Here is a 23,665-nt window from a genome sequence, read left to right as displayed (position 1 = left end):
CTTCATGTATATGAGGCAAGCACTCTTGCCACTAGGCCATATTCACATTAAAAGAAGCCAGGGCCAGTGCGCAGGCCCTGAGTCCAAGCCCTAGGACTGGCCAAAAAAAAAATTGTATCTGTAGGGGTTAGGAATATGACTTAGTGATGGAGTGCTTACCTAGCATGCGTGAAGCCGTGGGTTTGATTCCTCAGTACCATATAAACCAAAAAAGCCAGAAGTGGCACTGTGGCTCAAGTGGTAAAGTGCTAGCCTTGAGTACAGAGAACCTTAGGGATAGTGCCCAGGCCCTGAGCTCAAGCCATAGGACTGGTGCCAAAAAACAAAAACAAAAAATTGTATCTATACTTAACATGACTTTTTTAGTCTTGTCATTGTTCCTAAGCAAGACAATGTAGCCACTATTTACATAGCTTTTTTTTTTTTTTTTTTTTTTTGTAGTTCTGGGAATAGAGCTTAGGCTCTCATGCAGGCTAGACAAGTTCTCTACCACAGAGCAACACCCTATTCGTATTTATGTAGCAATGTAGCATTTATATTGTATAGTCATCCCTCCGTGTCTGTAGCAGATTGCGTCCATAACCTTCACAAAGATGCTGTAATCACAGATGTTAAATCTCATATATAAAATTACTAGTACTAGGTGTAATGGTCCCAGCCTGTAATCCTAGCTAGCTATTTGGGATGTGAAGATTGGGGATTCATAGCTTGAGATCAAACTGGGCATAAAAGTTCATGAGGCTATCTCAACTAGTGGCTTGTTTGAGATGACACAACCATCATTCCTAGCAACAAAGGGAAACCCAAGTAGGAGGATCACATCATTACTTTACCTTGAAAATAACCTGGCTAGGAATGTGGCTTAGTGGTAGAGTGCTTGCCTAACATGCATAAAGCCCTGGGTTCAATTCCTCAGTGTCACATAAACAGAGAAGGCCAGAAGTGGCGCTGTGGGTCAAGTGATAGAGTACTGGCATTGTGTAAAAAGCTCAAGGACAGTGCCCAGGCCTTGAAATCAAGCCCCCAGATTGGGGTGGTGGGGAGAATCAACCTAACTAAAAAAGGTCCTGGAGTCAAGTACTAGTGGCTCACTTCTATAATCCTAGTTACACAGGGAACAGATCAGTAAGATTGAAGTTAGAAGCCAGTCAAGGCAGAAAAGTCTAGAAGATCTCTAATTAACTCACAAAAAGCTAGACTGGAATTTTGGCTCAAGTGGTAAGAGTACAAGTGGTAATAGTATTAGCCGGTAGCAAAAAAAAACTGAGCAAGAACACAGCCAGGCAATAGTTTCTCACACCTGTAATCTTGGCTACTCAGGAGGCTGAGATCTGAGGATCCTGGTTCTAAGCCGGCCCAGGCAGGAATGTCCCTGAGACTCTTTATCTGTAATTAACTGCCAGAAAACAGGAAGTGGTACTGTAGCTCAAGTGGTAGAACAATAGCCTTGAGCCCAAAGAAGCTTGGGTACAGTGCTCGACCCTGGAGTTCAAGCCCCAAGACCACCACCAACAACAACAACAAAAGACAAGGCTCTGAGTTCAAGTCCCAGTACAAACGAAAGAGGATTGGGGAATAGGCTGGAGATGTGGTTCAAATGGTAGAGCATCTATCTGCCTGGCAATCATAAGGCCCTAAATTAATGTCTTGTACCTAAAATAAAATGGCATAGTATTTGCATATAACCTAGGCACGTCCTCAAACATACTTTGAATCATCTATTGATAGCTTGCCATTTTCTGTTGGCTAAATAAATAAATAGGAAAACATCCAGCTGGGATGTAGCTAGGTGGCAAAGCACTTGCCTAGCAAGTGTGAAGTCCTAGATTTGGTCCCCAGTACCATATATATTTGGAAAAACATCAAGTTACATTCTGGATGAGCTGATAGATCTCTCACATCTTTTAAGCTACCAAGCAGTGTTCTCTTTTAATGTCCTAAGCTTAGGGAAGTGAAATAATGTGCTTTCATGCTGCCCCGGGGCACTGCGGCCTGGGCCAGCTCTTACTTGTGTTGGTCTCCTTTCCTCCTCAGAGAGTACACACTGGATGTGTACCGACTGTCTTCTGTGGTCACACAACATGATGCCAAGAAAGCTGGAGCTGAAGTTGTAAAGCAGGTGGAGCACCCTTTGCTGAGTGGTCTGTTGTACCCTGGACTGCAGGTACTGGAAAATCGTGGAGTGGCCCCAGTTTCTTTTCTGTAACTGCTCCAGTTACATCAGTGCTCTCAATGTTCCTTCACCAACCTTTTCCAGGCCTTCCGACCTGTCTTTCTCCTCCTCCTCTTGGTCTTCCTGGGATGTTCTTTTCTTCAGTTGTAAGTTCTTCCATTCCTGTCTCCTTTAAGACATTGCTCACTTGAAAGTTAGAGAGAGAGAGAGAGATCATCTTAAAAACAATGACAAAAAAGAACCTAAGCTGGGCGCCAGTGGCTCACTCCTTTGATCCTGACTACCCAGGAGGCTGAGATCTGAGGATCAGGGTTCAAAGACAAGCCTGGACAAGTTATCTCCAGTTAACCCCCAGAAAACCAGAAATGGAATGTGGCTCAAAATGGTGGAATGTTAGCCTTGAGCGAAGGAACTCAAAGACACTGCTCAGGCCCTGAGTTCAAGCCCAGGACTGGCAAAAAAACTAAAAAAAAAAAACAAACACCCCAGACATTGCTTATCTCACACATCTTAACAGTAATCATAATCTAATCTCTCTTTCTATCTTTTTTTTTTTTTTCGGTCTATCCTGGAGCTTGAATTTGGCCTGGGCACTGTCCCTGAGCTCTTGAGCTCAAGGCCAGTGTTCTACCACTTGAGCCACAGTGCCACTTCCAGTTTTCAGGTGGTAAATTGGAAATGAGTCTCACAGACTTTCCTTCCTGGGCTGGCTTTGAACTGCGATCCTCAGGTCTCAGCCTCCTGAGAAGCTAGAATTACCAGGTGTGAGACCCTGGAATATGGCTCTCCTCTCTCTCTCTCTGTTTTTTTGTGTATGTGTGTGTGTGTACGCATGCATGTGCGTGCACACACCAATACTAAAGCTTGAATTCAAGGCCTGGGCTCTGTCCCTTAGCTTTTTTGATCAAGGCTGGCATTTTGCCAGTCAAGCCATATCTCTACTTCTGACTTTTTGGTGATTAATTGGAGACAAAAGTTACACCTTTTTGTGCCTGGACTGGCTTCGAACTGTGATCCAAAGATGTTAGCTTCCTTTGCCACTGGCACCCAGTTGGGTTTTTTTTGTTTTGTTTTGTTTTTTTTGTTTCCTTTATTTTTCTATACTGTTTTCTTTATTTCTCTCTCAGAGAGAGAGAGAACAGGTACATGTACAGGCATGGCATGTTTTATATTCAAGAACCATATGAGTGATAGCCCAGTTGAGAATGTGGTTTTTGTTTATGGAACAGCATCTTTGCATAGTTACAGATAGCAGAGATCTCCTTTTTGTAGGGAGGAGAAAGATAGAGCTGGGAGGCTTATTTGATGTCTCTCCCCTCATGCCTTTTGAAAGCTCTAGAAAAGTCTCTGTACAATCATTAAGGAAAGGAATGGCTGGCCAAGGTCCAGGAAATTCATTGTCCATTTGTCATCTATCTGAGAATTTCATGCAGCTCTGGACAAAGTTAGGTCTATTCCAGATTAGCATCATTGACACATACCTAGCTTCTCCGGAAGCTGAGATCTGAGCATTACGGTTGAAATCCAGCCCAGGCAAAAAAGTTTGTGAGACTCTTAATTTCCAATTAACCACCAAAAATGCTGGAGGTAGAGCTGTGGCTCAAGTGGTAGAATGCCAGCCTTGAACACAAAAGCTCAGGCATGGCACCCAGGCCCTGAATTCAAGCCCCAGGACTGGCACACACAAAAATTAAATTTATTCCTCTCCAGACATTAGATGAGTAAGGATCAGAAGCCAGATAAGGGAAATGGACTCAGAGAGTCAGTGCTATGTCCAATGACCGATAACATTGATTTCTTGAGTGTTTATTTTTACTTTTCTTATGAAGGTCAGAAGTTGCACCTTTTTTATACCTCCTTTCCAGAAAATAAAACCCGTCTGGGTTAAAATATACTCGGAATGAAGAGTTCCACTTTGCTCCTGACACCAGCAGGGATTGCTTGAGGATGTTTTCTGAGCCCTCTCAGGTGAGAAGGGCAATGGCTTGCGGCCAGTAACAGTCGCTGAGACTTAGCATTCAGCATCTTTCAACTCAGAGTCTTAAAGCAACTTGCCAGGCTTCAGTCTATGAAGGCTTGAACTTGCCTAAGGATGATGCTGAAAGAGAGATGGTCCAGAAACACATGTGTACCAGCAATCTGGGGCCTTATCAGAGACCACATCTCCAGCATCGGAACTTTTTTTTTTTTAAAGGAAATTTCAGCCTTTTATCTATTGTTTCATGTACTTCCCACCCATGCATCTCCACATTATCTGTCTTATGTGAATGAAAAGTCTAAAATGATATCCATCTATGTGGCACCCAGTTTTAATCATCATCTCTTAATTAAAGAAGATAAAGTTCAGAAGAATATGAAATAAATTTTAGGTACAATTCTATTTTACACTGAATAATACAAACATTCAGGGCTGGGGATATGGCCTAGTGGCAAGAGTGCCTGCCTCATATACATGAGGCCCTGGGTTTGATTCCCCAGCACCACATATACAGAAAATGGCCAGAAGTGGCGCTGTGGCTCAAATGGCAGAGTACTGGCCTTGAGCAAAAAGAAGCCAGGGACAGTGCTCAGGCCCTGAGTTCAAGCCCCAGGACTGGCCAAAAAAATACAAATATTCATTTGTCATATATGTATTTTTTTCTGATCAAGGAGAAGAAACAACACAAGCTTTTGATACTGGATACCATAGGAAAGTGGGAGAAGATGTAAATGCTCTTAACTTTTTCTTTTTCTTTTTCTTTTTTTTTTTTTGTCAGTCATGGGGGTTGCTCTTTTTCTTTGTATATAACTGTGTTTAAGAAGAGTCACTGGGGGGATATAGCCTAGTGGCAAGAGTGCCTGCCTCGGATACACGAGGCCCTAGGTTCGATTCCCCAGCATATACAGAAAACGGCCAGAAGCGGCGCTGTGGCTCAAGTGGCAGAGTGCTAGCCTTGAGCGGGAAGAAGCCAGGGACAGTGCTCAGGCCCTGAGTCCAAGGCCCAGGACTGGCAAAAAAAAAAAAAAAAAGAAGAGTCACTGGGAGCTAGCGACTCTGGAGGCTGAGATCTGGGGATCGAGGTTAATAGCTAGCCCTGGTAAGAAAGTCCAAGAGACTCTCCATTCTGTTGGAAAACTGGAAGTAGAACTGTGATTCAAGTGGTAGAGCCTTAGTGCTCAGGGACAGCACCCCAGTCCTGAGTTCAAGCCCCCAAATGACAAGATAAAAAAGAAAAGTCTCAACTCCTCTTATCATCTCAAAGAGATCTTTGCCTGCATTAAGCCTGGAGGCATTCTAGATTTGCACTGTCCAATGTTATCTCTCCTCTGAGTAACAGGGGACTATTAGTAGGAGTTAAAGGTAAGTTGGGCTCTAGTAGCCTGACATCCTAACTACTCAGGAGGCTAAAATCTGAAAGATTATAATTCAAAGCCTGAAAGATCATAATCCAAAGCCAGCCCAGGAAGACAAATCTGATAGACACCATCACCGAAATAACCAGCAAAAAGCAGAGCTGGTAAGCAAGGAAGTCCAGTGAGAGTACAAAGCCATGAGTTCAAACTTTGGTACCGACACCAAGAAGGAAAAAAAAAGCCAGACTAGATGGGTGGCTCAAAGTAGAACTCCAGCTGAGCAAGCAAATCCAGCAAGTGTGAGGCCCTGAGTTCAAATCCTAGTAAAAAGATTTTATCTGGACAGAATGGCATGTACACTATTACTCAAGAAACTAAGATTGGTTATCAGTTGAGGCCAAGAATTGCAGGCAAGCTTGTGCTGCATAGCAAGACTTCCAACTCTGAGTTTTGTTTTATTTTTTTTCTTTCTTTTTTAGTGCTAGTCCTGAACTCAGGACCTGGACACTGTCCCTGAGCTTTTGTGCTCATAGATAGTGCTCTATCAAAGCTCCACTTCTGGTTTTTGGTGGTTAATTGGCGATAAGTGTATCACAGATTTTCCTTCCCAGGCTGGCTTTGAATTGCAATCCTCAGATATCCTTTTGAGTAGGTAGGATTACAGGCATGAGCCAAATCAGTTTGTTTTTTTGTATTTTGTTTGTTTTGTCCATTGTGGGGCTTGAACTCAGGGCCTGGGCGCTGCCCCTGAGCTTCTTTGGCTCAAGGCTAGCACTCTACCACTTGAGCCACAGCGCTACTTCCAGCTTTTTCAGTTTATGTGGTACTGAAAAATTGAACCCAGGGCTTCCTGCATGCTAGGCAAGCACTCTACCACTAAGCCACATTCCCAGCCACTAAATTATCAATGGCACTTCTTGGACAATGCTTAAATTCCTTCTTCTTCCATATCTTCACTACCTTGGTTTCTTGGTACTTCTTACTAGACTTCTAGCAGCTTCTGGTGATGTTCCTCATCCCTTGTCTGCAGGGCTGGTCATATTTCTCCTCCTAGAAATCATTCGCTGAAGGTTAAATACGAGGCACCCTAGCATGATACTTAATGACCTCACCTGCTTTTCTAACCTCTTCTCTTGCCATTTCCCTAAGCCCTTCACACCTCTCTCTTCCCTCATATTACTTCCTCTCCATGATGAAAAACACCTAGATGCTCTTTGTTTGTTTTGTTTTATTTTTTGCTAATCCTGGGGCTTGAACTCAGGGCCTGAGCACTGTCCCTGGCTTTTTGCTCAAGGCTAGCACTCTACCACTTGAGCCACAGCGCCACTTCCGGCTTTTTTCTATGTATGTGGTGCTAAGGAATTGAACCCAGGGCTTCATGTATACAAGGCGAGCACTTTACCACTAGGCCACATTCCCAGCCCTATAGATGCTCTTTTAAACCAAGCTCAGGGTCTGGGAATATGGCATAGTGGTAAAGTGTTTGCCTTGCATGCCTGAAGCCCTGGGTTCGACTCCTCAACACTACATATATAGAAAAGTCCAGAAGTAGTGCTGTGGCTCAAGTGTTAGAGTGCTAGCTTTGAGCAAAAAGCCAGGGATAGTGCTCAGGCCCTGAGTCCAAGCTCCAGGACTGGCAAAAAAACAAAAACAAAAACAAGCTCAGCCCACAGCATGATTCTAGTAAGCCTTCTCCATGCCCATCTGACTAGACAGAGGTTGCTGTTTGTTCCTTACATGAACATCTACTTAGTAGCCCTTAGCACACTTTGCTGAAAAGATTTGTTTACCTGTCTCCTCAAGGGGGTACTTGAACTTTCTTTCTCATGCCCTACCTCCAGGCACCCGTCTCTTGAAGGGAGGGCGTGGATCCAATTCATCTTTGCATCGACATCCACAGGGCTAGCAGCATGCTAGTAAATAATAACAGTCACTGTTCATTTAATACTCCAGTCTTTATTTTATATTTTTTGCAATACTGGGGTTTGAACTAATGGCCGAAGGGCATCACACTTGGTAACCTGGCCATCCATCTACTTGGATTTTTGCTGGTTATTTTGGAGATAGTGTCTAGCAAATTTTTTGCCCAGACTGTCCTTGATCTGTGATCCTCTAGATCTCACCCTTCGAAGTTTCAGTTTCAGTCTAAGTCTGTTTCAGTCTTTACTTTTTTTTTTTTTTTTTTTTGCCAATCCTGGGCCTTGAACTCAAGGCCTGAACACTGTCCCTGGCTTCTTTTTGCTCAAGGCTAGCACTCTGCCACTTGAGCCACAGTGCCACTTCTGGCTTTTTCCATATATGTGGTGCTGAGGAATCAAACCCAGGGCTTCATGTATATGAGGCAAGCACTCCTGCCACTAGGCCTTATTCCCAGCCCCAGTCTTTACTTTTTATCCAAACTTTTTCAGGGCTTGCTTTTTTTTTTTTTCCTTCCCTTTTCAGTATTGGGGACTGAACCCAGGGATTAATACATGCTAAATACATATTCTACTACTGAGCTGCACCTCCAGCCCCAGGATTTACTTCCATATGAAGGCCTGTGTGTGTAAATAGTGATGCATGTTACTTGTTGCTGTTGTTATTTTGAGATAGGGCCTTGTTATGTAGCTGAGGTTGGCTTTGAACTCATGTAGCCCAGACTGACCTCAGACTCAGGAACTCCCTGCCTCAGCCTCCTGGGTCCTAAGGGTACAGGTACTCACCATCTCACCCTGCTAGGAGTTATTTCATGCCGCTTCCTTGAGAGGAGTCCCCAGCTACTTTATTCAGCAAGGTACCTATGACATGTTTGTAGTTTGCCTCTTCCTTTTTCCTCCCTCCCCACTGGATTACAAGCATCTGTGGAGCAGAGGTTACTCTTCTTACTTTTATCCCATTGAATATAACTGCACCGAGCAATGTTCACTACAAGCAACTTTAGCAACTTTATGAGGAGACTGTGCCATTTACGTTCCAGGAGGAACATAAACTGGCACTGCCTTCTGGAAAATATAGCAATTGAAAATGTTCTGATTTCTCAGGCCCATATGAAACAACTGCAGTCAGTATTCATGCTGTGCTTCTTTTTCACAGGCACTGGATGAGGAATATTTGAAAGTAGATGCCCAGTTTGGAGGTGTTGACCAGAGGAAGATCTTCACATTCGCAGAGAAGGTCAGTGTCTTCTTTTTTTTTTTTTTTTTTTTTGCCAGTCCTGGGCCTTGGACTCAGGGCCTGAGCACTGTCCCTGGCTTCTTCCCGCTCAAGGCTAGCACTCTGCCACTTGAGCCACAGCGCTGCTTCTGGCCGTTTTCTGTATATGTGGTGCTGGGGAATCGAACCTAGGGCCTCGTGTATCCGAGGCAGGCACTCTTGCCGCTAGGCTATATCCCCAGCCCAGTGTCTTCTTTTTTATCTGAGTCTCAGAAGTATGCAAGGAAAGTTTATTAAACTATGTATGATAGGCCAGTCACTGCGGTTGTCATCCTATAGTATAGATGCTTGCAGATAAGACAACTGAGAGTAGGGGGAAAAAAGCAGCCAGGTGCTGGGTGGCTCATGCCTATAATCCTAGCTACTCAGGAGGCTGAGATCTGAGGATCCGGGAGACACTTTTCTCCAATTGACTACTCAAAAACCAGAAGTGGCGCTGTGGTTCAAGCGGTAGAGTGCTAGCCTTGAGCTGAAGAGATCAGGGACAGCATCCATGCCCAGAGTTCAAGCCCCACAACTGGAAAAAAAAAAAAAAAAAAAAAAAAAAGCTAAAGTTGTTGAGTGTCTTTCAGTTAGTGAGCAGGAATTAGTACTTACTTGTCTGCCTCAAAAGCTACCCTAAGATCTACTAAATTTTCCCACTCAAGGATGGCCCTCTACCCCTTAAGCCACAGCTCCACTTCTGGCTTTTTGGTGGTTAAATTGGAGGTAAGAATATCATGATGGATTTTCCTGCTGGGCTGGCTTTGAAGCTTGATCCTCGGATTTCAGTTAGTTTTGTCATTGTCTCTTCCTCCTTTTTTTTTTTTTTTTTCCTTCTCCTCTTCTTGTGCCTTGCTGGGATGCATCCAGGGCCTTACAATGCTAGGCAAGTGTCTACCACAGAGCCATATCCTCACCTCCCTGCTTAACATTTCTGATGTTCTTGATTCCTTCCTGGACTTTCCAGCTTCTGTGTGAGTTCCCTTTCATAAAACCAAAAAAATCTCCTTAATGTTTTGTGTTTATAGTGTAGAACTTTGAGCAATGAGTTCTTTTCACTTTTTTTTTCTTCTAGATCTTGGAGTTCATTTCTGCTAGCATAGCTCTTGGGCTATTGTGATCCTCTGCTAGGACTATCCTAGACTTATGAGGGAAACCATTGGGTCTGACTACTTTTTCTCCCCTTTTGAGAATCCAGTTACATTCATATTGATTGAACCTTTGGTGATGTCAATATGTTTCATGCTGTTCTGTTAGCTTAGGTATTTTCTATTGGCCTTTCTTCAAGTTTTCAGTTCCATCTTCTATTAATCCAATACTATATTATGCCATTTTAGAACTTCCATTTAATTCCCACTCTCTTACAATTCTTTGCCTTTTAACTGTTTTGTCCCCCTTATTTCTTTTTACATACCAGTAATTTTTTTTTTTTTTTTGGTCAGTTGTGAGGCTTGAACTCTGGGCCTAGGCACCGTCACTGGGCTCTTCAGCTCAAGGCTGACGCTCTACCACAGCACCACTTCCAGTTTTCTGGTGGTTAATTGGAGATTAGAGTCTCATGGACTTTCCTACCTGGGCTGGCTTTGAACCATGATCCTCAGATTTCAGCCTCCTGAGTAGCTAGGATTTCAAGCATGAACCTCCTGCACCCACAGCGCAATCAATCATTCATTCATTCATTCATTTATTTATTTATTGCCAGTCTTGGGGCTTGAACTTGGGCTGGCCACTGTCTCTGAGCTTCTTTTGCTCAAGGCTAGCACTCTTACCACTTGAGCCACAGCTATTCTGTTTGTGTGGTATTGAGGACTCAAACCCAGAGCTTCATGCATGCTAGGCAAGCACTCTACCACTAGGCCACATTCCTAGCCCATCAATTATTTTTTATATCCTAGTCTCTAACTCTACTTTTTGAATTGTTTCAGAATCTGCTTCTGTTGGCTTTTTTCTCTTGCCTGTCAGTGACTATTTCCTACATCCTCTTTCTAGTACTTTTCTGATTGTTGGTAGAGTTTTTAGTTTGATTTCAACTTCAACTTTCTCCTCAGTACTGTGAAATCTCTAGGTTTTCACCCTCCTGAAGATTGGCAGCGAGCAGGGGCTTCTCTGTGTATGTGCACAGCTCTCCGTCAGCCTAGAAAACAGTTGACATAAAATTTGAGGTACAGCACCTTGGGAGCTTCCTTCTCCAGAACCCATCCCAAATCCTTGCTTCCTGGCAGCCTGGACTCAGATCTCTTCTCTGCTTAGACGGCTGCTGCTACTGCCTTCTTGCTCTCTTTTTCTCAGCACCTGATTAGAAAAATGCCCTCAAGGAAAAAGCCAGGGTGAGCATTCCTTCTCCAGATTTGTTACCATCCATTGGTGCTGTCCATTGTCAACCAATGGTTGTTTTCTATTTCTGTCTTTTATAGTTGTTTATTATGGGAGGACCAGATCACAGGCCTCACAATTAAAACAGAAAAGCAATAGAGGGAAAAAAAAAAAACCTTGTTTCACATTATGATTACTGATGAAAACCATATAAATACATATGTGCTGTTAAGTTGCTGGCCAAGTGAGGAGACCAAGGCATTGAGGAAGAATTTATGCTAATACCTGCATTTGTGTTTTTTCCTTTATTTTTCAAATTTCTCAGTACCTCCCTGCACTTGGATACTCAAAACGAGTCCATCTAATGAATCCAATGGTCCCAGGTCTAACTGGAAGCAAAATGAGCTCTTCAGAAGAGGTAAATTGTTAAACTACTTTGACTACATTCAGCCCCATTCTCTTTGTTAGCCCATCCTCCTCCTGCTAGCCAAACTTTTTTTTTGTTTTTTTTTGTCAGTCGTGAAGCTTGAACTCAGGGCCTGAGCACTGTCCCTGGCTTCTTTTTGCTCAAAGCTAGCACTCTACCACTTGAGCCACAGTGCCACTTCTTGCCTTTTCTACATAGGTGGTACTGAGGAATGCACCCAGGGATTCATGTACACGAGGCAAGCACTAGGCCATATTCTCAGCTCCCAACCACTTCTTGAATCTCAAAATCTTCAATAAGAGATAGACTGAAGGGGCTGGGGATATGGCCTAGTGGCAAGAGCACTTGCCTTGTATACATGAAGCCCTGGGTTCAATTCCCCAGCACCACATATATAGAAAACGGCCACAAGTAGCGCTGTGGCTCAAGTGGCAGAGTGCTAGCCTTGAGCAAAAAGAAGCCAGGGACAGTGCTCAAGCCCTGAGTCTGGCCAAAGGACAGAGTTTGGCCCAGGACTGGCCAAAAAAAAGAGATAGACTGAAGACTCACAATAGTAGTATTTTAGCTAACTAGAATGTTCAAATATTAAGGACCCTTAAGTTTTCCAGTACTTCAGTTCTTCTTGGGTATTGTAAGACCCAGCAACTACTTCCAGCTTTTTTATTTTCATTCCTTTTATTGTCATATTAAAATATTCTGTGTGTAAGTTAGTCCTCTGACAAAATATCACTTTTTTTAACAAGTACAAAGGGTTACAGTTTCATATATAAGGGATTAAGTACATTTCTTATCCAAATTGTTACCTCCTCCCTCATTCCCCCTGCCTCCTCCCTCCCCATTTCCTTCCTTCCCCCCCCATGAGTTGTACAGTTGGTTTACACCATATAGTTTTGTAAGTATTGCTGTTGCATTAGTTTGTCTTTTTATCCTTTGTCCTTCAATTTTGGTATTCCCTTTCCTTTCCTAAGTTCCAAAAATAGCACTTATTTTGATTGACAATTTGACACATTTTGATAACCACTAAACTTAATTGGCTATAAACTCACTCCAAAACGACCAAAACCCTTATTAAAAGAGGAAAATGGCACTGAGTGCTGGTGGCTCCCACTCATAATTCTACCTACTCAGGAAGTTGAGATTTGAGCCTGGGCAGAAAAATCTCTGAGAGACTCTTATCTCCAATTAACTAGCAAAAAGCTGGAAGTGGAGGTATGGCTTCAGTGATAGAGTGACAGCTATGAGTTGGGAGTGGGGAACCAAGAGAATTGGAAACACTTGAGTTCAAGTCCTAAGGTCAGCAGAAAAAGAAAAAAGGAAAATTATTAGATATTACATAATATTATATATCTTAGTTCATTTCTGTTTGTATAATAGAATACCTGAGACTGGTTACTTTATATAAAGAAATGTAATTTCTTTTAATTTTGGGGGGGTGGTATTGGGGTTTAAATTAGGGCATTTCACTTGCTCAGCTGACACTCTGCCTGCCACTTGAACCATGCATCTAGGCCTTCTTCCACTCTCCAGTTAGGGAGGCTGGGAAGTGTAAAGTCAAGAGATTTCATTTGGTGAGGGGTTCTTTCTAGTGACTTTTCAGAATCCCTTGGGTGGTATATGATAGAACAAACAAGCCTCGAATTCATTTGTATAACAAAGTCTGTCTATCTCCATTCCTTTGTTCTCTGTCTCTGTCTTTCCTTCCTTCTTCCCCCCCTTCCCTCCTTCCCTTCCTTTCTTTCTTTTTTCTTTCTTCCTTTCTGTGTATTTTGGTACTGGGACTTGAAATTAGGACCTGGGTGTTCTTGAGCTCTTTTGCTCAAAGCTACTATACCACTCAAGCAATAACTTCACCTTCACTCCAGCTGGCCTTGAACCATGATCCTCAGATCTCAGGCTCCTGAGTAGCTAGAAGTACAGGCATGAGCCACCTGCAACAAACCTACTCTTGATAAACCATTAATCTATGAATGGGTTAATCCATTGGTAAGGCTACTCACCTCCCAAAGGTCCCACCTCTAAATATCACTGACATGACTTTGGGAATTAAGTTTCCAACACAATCCTTTGGGACAAACTTTCACACTCTACTATCTGGTATTGGTGAATATTATGAGTCAGGTATCCACACACATTGCTGATAGCCATGTCAATAACTACACTTTTAAATGTAGTATTATATATAATTTGTAAAAATTTGTATACAATGTAATTTGGAAATTGTTAAATGGTACTGACAAATAACGGGATATAATACAGTATAACAGTTAGAAATAAAGTTCTTGTAAGTGTTTAAGTCATAGTCTCAATTGAAAAAGCAAAATAGACATGCTAGCTTCCAATTTTGTGACAATTCTTTTTACTGTAAGCAAGGCCTAGGAGGAAAAAATAATAGTTTAATTTGCCAGTTGTCAAGATTGTAAGTGATTCTTTACTCTGATTAGTTCTGGTTGTATTGTAGTTATTTAATGTTTGAGGTTTGGTTTTGATTTGGGGTTTTTTAAGGTACTAAGAATTTACTTAGCACCGTGTACATTCTAGCTTAACACTCTGCCACTAACTATGAAATATGTGTCTCAACACCTTCCTGCCCTGGGCTGGCTTGGGACAGTGATCATCAGATCTCAGCCTTCTGAGTAGCGAGGTAACAGGTGTGAGCCCCTGATACCTGGCCTTTTTGTTTTTTAAAACACGATCTACTATATAGTTCAGGCTGGCCTTGAACTCTCTGTAGCCTAGGCAGGCTTCAGATACTCCCGAACACTGAGTTTACAGGCATGTACTTCTACAGCAAATCTAAAAAATTAAAAGATCAGTTGAACATGTTCTCATTTTCAACCACAAGAGGTCTCTTCCCCCAACAACTTCTAGGAGTCAAAGATTGATCTCCTTGACCGGAAAGAAGATGTGAAGAAAAAGTTGAAGAAGGCCTTCTGTGAGCCAGGCAACGTGGAGAACAACGGGGTTCTCTCCTTCATCAAACATGTCCTCTTTTCCCTCAAGTCAGGTGAGACTTTCCTTGATTCCTTCTTAGGGCCCAGCTGGAAGAACAAACTCCTGCTGTGATTATGCTTGTGATTTATGGCAGATTCCTCCTCTGGGGACTGGCTGCCCTGAATCTCTGCTCTGATTTCTTATATAGTAACATGTGGGCGAACCTGGGATACCCTTTGACTGTGCATGTGTTTGTTACCAGGCTAGGTTCTGAGGAAAAATCAGGGAAGGCAGGGGTGTCAAGAGTGAAGGATGGAACACTCAATAAGTAGAGGCAGGAGGATGGAGAGGTCACGACCAGCCGGCACTAAATAGTGAGATCCTCCTCCTCCCCTCCCCCACAGAAAAAATAGAGACATAGCTTCAAGTGGTGGATTAGCTTCAAGTGGTGGATTCTTTCCTAGCATGTACCAGTTTAAGGCCAGCCTGCACTACAAACAAACAAAATGGTAAGGGAACAATAAAGGATGATGTAACTCAGTGGTAAAGTCCATGCTTCACATGTGTGAGGCCTTAGTTTCAATCCCTAGTGTGCATAAATTGAACTTAATTGGTTATTAAAATGCCATATTGGGGCTGGGGATATGGCCTAGTGGCAAGAGTGCTTGCCTCGTTTACATGAAGCCCTGGGTTCAATTCCCCAGCACCACATATATAGAAAATGGCCAGAAGTGGCGCTATGGCTCAAGTGGCAGAGTGCTAGCCTTGAGCAAAAGGAAGCCAGGGACAGTGCTCAGGCCCTGAGTTCAAGGCCCAGAACTGGCAATAAATAAATAAATAAATAGATAGATAGATAAATAAAATGCCATATTATAAAGATCAAATAACAAATACTACAAATGGTCATTCATTTGGGCTAGTCATGTTATCAAGTTGGTTAACTTGGATCCTTCCTCTTACAGAGTTTGTTATCCTTCGAGATGAGAAATGGGGTGGAAACAAAACCTATACCTCTTACCTGGATCTAGAAAAGGACTTCGCTGCTGAGGTAATGCTAGAGAGAGCCTAATCCCCACCGAACTGACTGCTTTCTTGTTCTTTGCCTACCTCCTGACTTAGATGTCATACAGATGATTTGAAGTTGATAGGCAAAGAGCATAAAATTGCTGTGTTGATATCTTCATCACTCTCCAGAGCATTGAAGGTAGTAGAACAAAGGCCTGTCCTCCATATCTGCAGCTTCCCCTCTGGGGGATTCAACCTAGATCTAACTGTTGATCAAAATTATCCGCATTCCTGGGGCTGGGGATATGGCCTAGTGGCACGAGGCCCTAGGTTCGATTCCCCAGCACCACATATACAGAAAATGGCCAGAAGCGGCGCTGTGGCTCAAGTGGCAGAGTGCTAGCCTTGAGCGGGAAGAAGCCAGGGACAGTGCTCAGGCCCTGAGTCCAAGGCCCAGGACTGGCAAAAAAAAAAAAAAAAAAAAAAAAATTATCCGCATTCCTGGGCAGGAAGCAAGATCTGATCTCAAAAATAGCCAGTGCAAAATAAAGTTAGAGGTGTGGCTTAGTGATAATCTTAATCTGCCTACCAAAAGTCCTGAATTCAGTCCCTAGTACAGCATACACAAATTAACTGGTTGATTAATCCAGACTTAGCTGGGCACTGGTGGCTCACACTATAATCTTAGCTACTCTGTAGGCTGAGATCTGAGGATCATGACTTGAAGCCAACCCAGGCAGCAAAGTGTGTGCGACTCTTTATCTCTAATTAACCACCAAAAAAGCCAGAAGTAGAGCTGTGTCTCAAGTTGTGGAACACTAGCCTTGAGCCAAAAAGCTGAGGGACAATGCTGAGTTCAAGCCCTATGGCCAACACACACACTCATAGACTTAAAATAGGAGGCGGTGATTAACTTCCTGTGTGAAAAATCTTGAGGAAGGGAGAATATCTGAATGTTGGGAATTGTGCAAAGACATAGTAAGAGGAAACAGCAGGATGTATGAGGAGTTCCAAGTGGTTCAGTGCTACTAGACTGTGGAAGGTTGAGTAGGATCTTGTGGGGAGATAGGCAGGACTGATCACAGAGCAGGTACACTGGTAGCCTATAGGGATCGTCAACTGTAATCAGATGAAACTGTGTTGAATCAGGAATTTAGCAGGCAAGGAGTCTGCTAACAGAATTGTGGAGTCCAGAGCTAGGGAGGTGACCCACTCTATTCTCCCGCTCTGAGTGTGTTACTGGTGTTGGGCCTTCAGTCCTGGACTTCAACTTGGAAGTGGGGGTTGTTGGCTGGGAAGCAGGTCTGTGTTATATAAGAGAACTCCCATGGGAAGAAGCTAGGTTTCTGCTGGTGGCACTAGAGAGCTAAAGCAGAACTGTGGGTGGGGATTTTGGGGTTCTGCATCTGAAAGAACTTTTTGATGACTTCAGTTGTTGGTGATAAACTGGACTGCCTCATTTGGCCTTATATTCCTCTGCCCTTGAGGTGTGTGGATAGCAGCTGGAGGTAATGTTGTGGGGAATGGAAATGAGGGGTGTTTGTATGACAACTAGATTCCAACCTCTGAGATCTGGAAGCCAATATGGCCCAAATGGGGATGTGTTAGTTTCAACCATTTGCTATGAAACCACTCTATCGGCTGAGACAGGCCACAGAACCCACACTGGGCTCCTCACCCCTGTAAACAGTCCTTTGTGGGAATACTAAGAAGGAATAGAGGAAATGTCCCTGAAAAATGTCTGCAGTTGAATGATCCCACAGCACTAGCTATGGTGATGGGTGGGCATGTTCTTTCTGCACTGCTTGAGCCATAAGCCACTGCCCACTTGTGGCTATTGACCACTTACAATGTGGTTTTTGAAGAACTGAATTTCAGTTGGCAATCCAAATATCCACCCAAGCCAGGCCCCAGTCATCACTGGATCACTCCTATAATCCCAACACTCAGGAGACTAAGGCAAAAGGGATAGTGGTTTTCAAGACCAAACTAGGCTGCATAATGAGACCCTATCTCCAAAAGGAAAGAGTTGGGTTTCAGACAGATTAGCCTTTCTGAATCTACTTTCCCTTTTGTGCTTTACCCATCTCACCAGGATTGTCCTGAGAATCAAAACTCTGATAGGCAAACACTTCCTACATCCTTTGTGTCCCATAGTGGCTTCCAGTGTCTGTGCTCTGTTCCAGGCCTCATCACCTCACCAGATCTTGTTTTCTTCTGCAGGTTGTACACCCTGGAGACCTAAAGAATTCTGTTGAAGTTGCACTTAACAAGTTGTTGGATCCCATTAGGGAAAAGTTTAATACCCCTGCCCTGAAGAAGCTGGCCAGTGCTGCCTACCCAGATCCCTCGAAGCAGAGTAAGACCAGCTTGGGAAGGGAAGGGAAAGAAGGGGAGGGCAGAGGAGAGGAAGAAGGAAAGAAACAAGGAGAGGAAGAGGTTCACAGCATTATGAGAGAGAGAATCTGTCAGGGGACTTCAAAAATCCTCCTGTCAACTGGGCACCCGTGGCTCACACCTGTAATCCTAGCCACTCAGGAGGCTGAGATCTGAGGGTCATGGTTCAAAGCCAGCCCAGGCAGGAAAGTCCATGTGAGACTCTTATTTCCAATTAACCACCAAAAAACCGGAAGTGGTGCTGTGTCTCAAGGTGGTAGAGTGCTAGCCTTGAGCAAAAAAAAGACAGCTCAGGTACAACACCAGGCCCTGAGTTCAAATCCCTCCAACAGTGGGGGGAAAAAATACCTCTCAGCTGAGTGCTAGTAACTCATGCTGTAATCGTAGCTACCTCAGATCTGAAGATTAGGTTTAAAGCCAGCCTGGGCAGGAATATCCAGGAGGCTCTTGATCTCCATTTAACTACCAAAAAACTGGAAGTAGAGCTCTGGCTTGAGTAGTAGAGCTCTAGCCTTGAGCATAAAAGTTCAGGAACAGCACCCAGGGCCTGAGTTCAAGCCCTAGGACCAGCACATGCGGGTGTATGCACACACATACACACATACTATACATGACTTCACTTGTGAGCCCAGGAACACAGGGAGTCTGAAATACCTGGGTATCTTAACCTGTTGACTCCAGGAAGGGAACTTGAGTCATCTTGGTTAGGTTGGGTTGATCCCGTGAGGTAGTTATATCTGCTGCACCAATCCTGCTGAAATGCCACTGTTCACTAAATCTGCATGAGTAGGGAAGGATGCCCTCAGTGGTCTAGATGGTGATTGGTTGGCAGTGCTCAGGCCTAGCCTGCAGGGCCTCTTAGAGGAGCTTATCTTCAGATTGTCCCAGTTCTCACCTGTGTGCTGCTGTGCTCTTGGTCAGCCTTGTATTTATCCATTATGCCCAGATGTTAGCATTGATAACTTTGTGTGATCCTCCCAGAAAAGGCTTGGCAAATTCTATGTGGATTGAACAAGAAGGAACATCCCAAGGTAGCAGAGATACTACAGTAGCTACCACTCCATCCTAATGATGGAGGGAGAAACTAAATGAAAACTAGCGCATCAGCTGGGCACTGGTGGGTTATATCTATAATCGCAGCTACTCTGGAGGCTAAGACCTGGAGGATTGCAATTCAAAGCCAGTCCTGGCAGAAACGTGTAAAACTACCTCTTGAAATTGACCAGCAAAAAGCAGGAATGGCAATGTGGCTCAAGAGTACCAGCCTTGAGCAAGAAAGCTAAGCAAACATGTGAGACTCTTGAGTTCAAGCCCTAGACCCAGCACAAGAAAAGGAAAGAAGGAAAAAGTGTAACTCCATGGGCTGTAGGGGTTCTCTGCTAAATTCTGCCTAGCCTCAGTGCCCTCATCTGGCGGTATCATCACTGGCCTGCTGAGGGAAGGGGAGAGTCCTGACTCTTGGGTTCTTCTCATTCCAGAGCCTGTTGCCAAAGGCCCTGCCAAGAATTCAGAAGCAGAGGAAGTCATCCCATCCCGCCTGGATATCCGTGTGGGGAAAATCATCAGTGTGGAGAAGGTACTCACTCTTCACCATGTCCCAGCGAGTCAGAAGGGGTCATGTTTGTATGTTTCCATCTGGAGGAAACCTAGCCTGGAGTGGGGAAGTAACATCCCTGAGGTCATATTGCAAGTCAGAACCCAGGTGTATAATTCCAGCCATCAGGCTTTCTGTAGCCACGGCTGCCTTTTGACCTTACACAACCAGACACAGCCAGGAACTCTGGGGGAGATGGGGGGCAGATGTGAGGCAGAGGGAACTTGTTTATTTGGTCCAGGCTGGTGAACTTACCTGACATATTCCAGCTTGCCTGGACTAGCCTCGGGCTAGTGGCCAACTTTGTCCCCCAGTCGAGGTGAACAAAGGACTCCCTTTTCCCAGAGACAAAAAGTCCTGCAACTTCTGACCAGGGATCTGGGCCTCTTTCCACCGGCATTGGTTCTCACTATTTACACCTAATCATCGCAACCACTGAAGCCTTCTTGAAGTGGCTTCTTTTACTCTTGCCTCAGATGGTGAGGCCAACATTGGTCCATACTCCCAGTCACCTGAGACCAGCTGGTACAGTACATGGGTGGTTATGGTAGCCACTGACAGCTCAGGCACTTCATCTGTTCCAGATCCTTCCACAAGTAATTAAGTTCCTTCCTCAAATACAGATTCCCCAAAAATGACATTATCTGGGACATAGCAGTTATTAATTCTAGGGAGTTCTTCCAGGGGGCTTCTTTCTGGAGACAGAGCTCACCAGGCCTCCAGCCTACCCACCATGATATTCTCCACTCTGACATCTCCTTCTCCTAGCACCCAGATGCAGACAGCCTGTATGTGGAGAAGATTGATGTGGGGGAAGCTGAGCCGCGGACTGTGGTGAGCGGCCTGGTGCAGTTTGTGCCCAAGGAGGAACTGCAGAACCGACTGGTAGTGGTACTATGCAATCTGAAGCCCCAGAAGATGAGAGGAGTAGAGTCCCAAGGCATGCTGCTGTGTGCTTCCGTGTAAGTGAGGACTTGGGGTGTGGCCTGTACCTGGGGAGGCCAAGAACACGGGGGAACTGGCTTATAGGATACCCTTCCATGTGCCAAGTGGAAGCCCTGAGAAAATGATCCTCTTCCTCTTCCTTCATCTATGCCTAAAGAGAAGCATGAAGGAGTTATTGCACAGGTAGTACTTTACCTAAATATAATTTTGTTGCTGGATGCTGATGGCTCACATCTGTAATTCTAGCTATACAAGAGGCTGAGATCTGAGAATTGTGGTTCAAAGCCAGTCCAGGCAGAAAAAATTCCTGAGATTCTTATCTCTAATTTGCCACCAAAAAGCTAGAAGAGTGTGGCTCAAGTGGTAGAGTGCCAGCCTTGAGCAGAAAAAGCTCAGGGATAAGCACCAAAGCCCTGAGTTCAAGCCCTAGTGCCAGCACCCAAAAAGGAAAGAAAGATAATTCTGTTAGACTACAAATAATAAAGAGGTAGAGCCATGATTCAAATCCAGTTGTGATTGGCTGTGAAGTCCTTGGTAGGCTATTTCACACTTCCTCTCCTAGAAGGTCAAATTTTAGTATCTTTCCTGACAAGACAGGAATTTGGTATTGCCCTAGTTAATTTAATCCTGAGATGTCCTGAGATGTGGTAAAACAATGAGGACCTCCTAGGATGTGGCACTGAGAATGTCCTAATTCCCATTGGAGTTCCTGTGTCAAGGCCCAGATGGCTTCGGCCTCCACAGCTGTTGGAGTCATCTATAGCATCACATTTCCTTGTCCTATGTCTTCCCAGAGAAGGGGGGAGCCGCCAGGTTGAACCTCTGGACCCTCCTGCAGGCTCTGCTCCTGGGGAGCGAGTATTTGTGAAGGGCTATGAGAAGGGCCGGCCAGATGAGGAACTCAAGCCCAAGAAGAAAGTCTTTGAGAAGTTGCAGGTAAGACACTGGGGTTGTCTTATAGACACACACATACAGCCTGCTTACTTAATCCATTGGAACTTCCTGCATGTGAGCCTCTCATCATTAAAATTCCTGAATGTGAGGGCATGAGGGTCTCAGAAGGACTCCTCTACTGAGCACTGACAGACTATTTGAGGCACTGATTTAGAGAAAAGCAGATGGTTATCCCCATTTTGCCTGGCAGGAAACCTGACAAGGGCACACAGATATCTGAAGTGGCAGCCAGGGGTAGAGGAGACAGCTTTACGGTAGAGCAGTGCAAGGGCCCAGTGAGCCCAGGATTTACTCATTCAACAAGCACCAAGGCCTAAATCTTCAGTGCAAGCCTGAGTTCAAGCCCTGGTACCAGTGTGTTTGTGTATATGGGCACGTGCAAACAAAACTAATACAGAGCAAATAAATGAAGATAATTATCCCTAGTCCTACCACAGAGCTGCTAAAGAAACGCCATTCATGTTTTCCTTCTGCTTTTTTCTGTGTAGAGATATACTTACAATATGACTTATACTGTTATTCTGCCTTTTAAATTTTACTTTGTGCCTGATAGCTGCCCCTACTGTCACTGTTTGTGGAGGGAGTCACATTGTAGTCCTGGTTATTTAATTTAATATTCCTAACCTTACTAGACACTGAAATTGAGGTGGTTATTCTTTACTGTTAGAAAACTATGATAGCCAGGCACCAATGACTCACACCTATAATCCTAGCTACTCAGGAGGCTGAGATCTGAGGATCATGGATCAAAGCCAGCTCAGGCAAGAAAATCTGTGAGACTTATCTCCAATTAACTAGCAGTAAACTGGAAGTGACTCTATGGTTCAAAGTGGCAGAGCACTAGTTTTGAGCTGAAGAACTCAGGGACAGTGACCAGGCCCAGAGTTCAAGCCCCCACGACCATCCAGAAAAACAAAAGAAAGCTATGATAAGCTGGGAGTGAAGCTCAGTGGTAAAGGGCTTGCTCAGCACTTAGCTTAGCACTGAAGGAAAACAATTTTTTAAAGGATACTACAGTGGATGCCTTAGTATGGAGGTCTTTGTCCTTGCCACAATTCCTTAAATCTTTCAAATGAACATGTTCATCAAAAAAATATGACCAAGGGAAAACTTTGGTTCTACTAAAGTTGAGCCAGGTTACACTACTAGTAATATGATGGAGTTTTCTTATGACTCCACACCATAACTTTTTGTCTGTCTTGTCCAGGCTGACTTTAAAGTTTCTGAGGAGTGCATCGCACAGTGGAAGCAAATCAACTTCATGACCAAGCTGGGGCATATCTCCTGTAAATCACTGAAGGGGGGGAATATTAGCTAGCCAGCCCAGGATCTTGCTCTTTTCCTACTGCCCAGAGCCATCTGCTCTCTCAGTTCGATCCATCCATCATCCATTTGCCCAGCTCTCAGGGCACTGAAGCAAAAGCTGGGGGTATGGTTCAAGTAATGTATGAGTGCCTGCCTCGTGAGTGCAAGATGCCATCGCTGGACACCAGCTTCAAATCCAAGAATTGCCAAAAAAGGAAGAATTCAGGATACTGAAGCAGCAGATCTGGAACTCTTTATTAGGTGCACAGCTCCATAAGAAACAGCCCCCCACCCCCAACCGGAATCACCCTGTCTGGCTGCAGTGTGACACTGACCCCCCAGGGGGCAAGGAGGGCACAGCGGCAGCAGGGAATGTGACTCAACCTGCTTCCATTGACAGCTGACAAGACGTCTGGTTTCAGTATAACTCATAGGAATTTATGCTACAATCCTTGTAATTGGAAAAATACTGTGGTTCCCAGCTTTTCTTGGAATTACCCAGCAACTGTGCCTCTAGCTGGGATCTAGTGCCTGCACTGGGTTAATTACAGCTTCTCACCAACAGGAAATTGTGGGCTTTGCAAAGGAAAGAGAAGGGAAAATAAAGACCCTAGTGGTCTACTAAGCTACCAGAGGTTGGCAGCTTTCTCAAAGCCTGTCTTCCATGAGGCTTGGCACTGGGCTGGGGAAGCAGGGCCAGCCCCAGGGCTCCTGGAATTTCCCTTGATCTCAAGCTAGGCTGGGAACTCCCTGAACCAGCTGTGTGTACTTAGGATGGAATGGACTGGCACCAAGTGGTTCTTTATTCAGAGAGGGTGGGGTACCTCCCCATAATGCATCTCAGTCAAGTCACTGTCAAATTCAAATAAAGTGTGTGTTGGCTGGATCATTTTGGAGAATTCTAAGTGTAAAAGACCTGCTATGGCCTGGCACTGGTGGCTCACATCTGTAATCCTAGCTACTCAGAGGGCTGAAATATGAAGATCACAGTTTAAAGCCAGCCCAGGCAGGACAGTGTGAGACTTTATATCTCCAATTAACCACCAGAAAGCCAGAAGTGGAGCTATTGCTCAAAGTAGTAGAACACTGGCTAGCCTTGAGCCAAAGAGTTCAA

The 23,665-nt window shown here is 44.3% G+C and overlaps 1 protein-coding gene across 2 annotated transcripts in view; it reads left to right on the top strand.

Moving 5' to 3' along the window:
• Positions 1 to 23,437, top strand: part of Yars1 (tyrosyl-tRNA synthetase 1) — a 31,910-nt gene extending 8,473 nt beyond the window's left edge. For both annotated transcript variants that reach the window (XM_048350790.1, XM_048350791.1), the window contains exons 4-13: positions 2,035 to 2,164; positions 8,579 to 8,659; positions 11,319 to 11,411; positions 14,289 to 14,424; positions 15,314 to 15,399; positions 17,580 to 17,715; positions 19,232 to 19,329; positions 20,116 to 20,309; positions 21,087 to 21,228; positions 22,454 to 23,437. In XM_048350790.1, coding sequence (XP_048206747.1) covers positions 2,035 to 2,164; positions 8,579 to 8,659; positions 11,319 to 11,411; positions 14,289 to 14,424; positions 15,314 to 15,399; positions 17,580 to 17,715; positions 19,232 to 19,329; positions 20,116 to 20,309; positions 21,087 to 21,228; positions 22,454 to 22,564 — 1,207 coding nt within the window. In that variant the 3' untranslated portion in view covers positions 22,565 to 23,437. The remainder of the gene's footprint in view (positions 1 to 2,034; positions 2,165 to 8,578; positions 8,660 to 11,318; positions 11,412 to 14,288; positions 14,425 to 15,313; positions 15,400 to 17,579; positions 17,716 to 19,231; positions 19,330 to 20,115; positions 20,310 to 21,086; positions 21,229 to 22,453) is intronic.
• Positions 23,438 to 23,665: the final 228 nt, after the last annotated feature.

Source organism: Perognathus longimembris, chromosome 7 (assembly GCF_023159225.1).
Source record: "Perognathus longimembris pacificus isolate PPM17 chromosome 7, ASM2315922v1, whole genome shotgun sequence".
Lineage (NCBI taxonomy): Eukaryota > Metazoa > Chordata > Mammalia > Rodentia > Heteromyidae > Perognathus > Perognathus longimembris.
The sequence above is the reverse complement of the archived record's forward strand: the minus strand, read 5'-3'. Positions and strand labels throughout refer to the sequence as shown.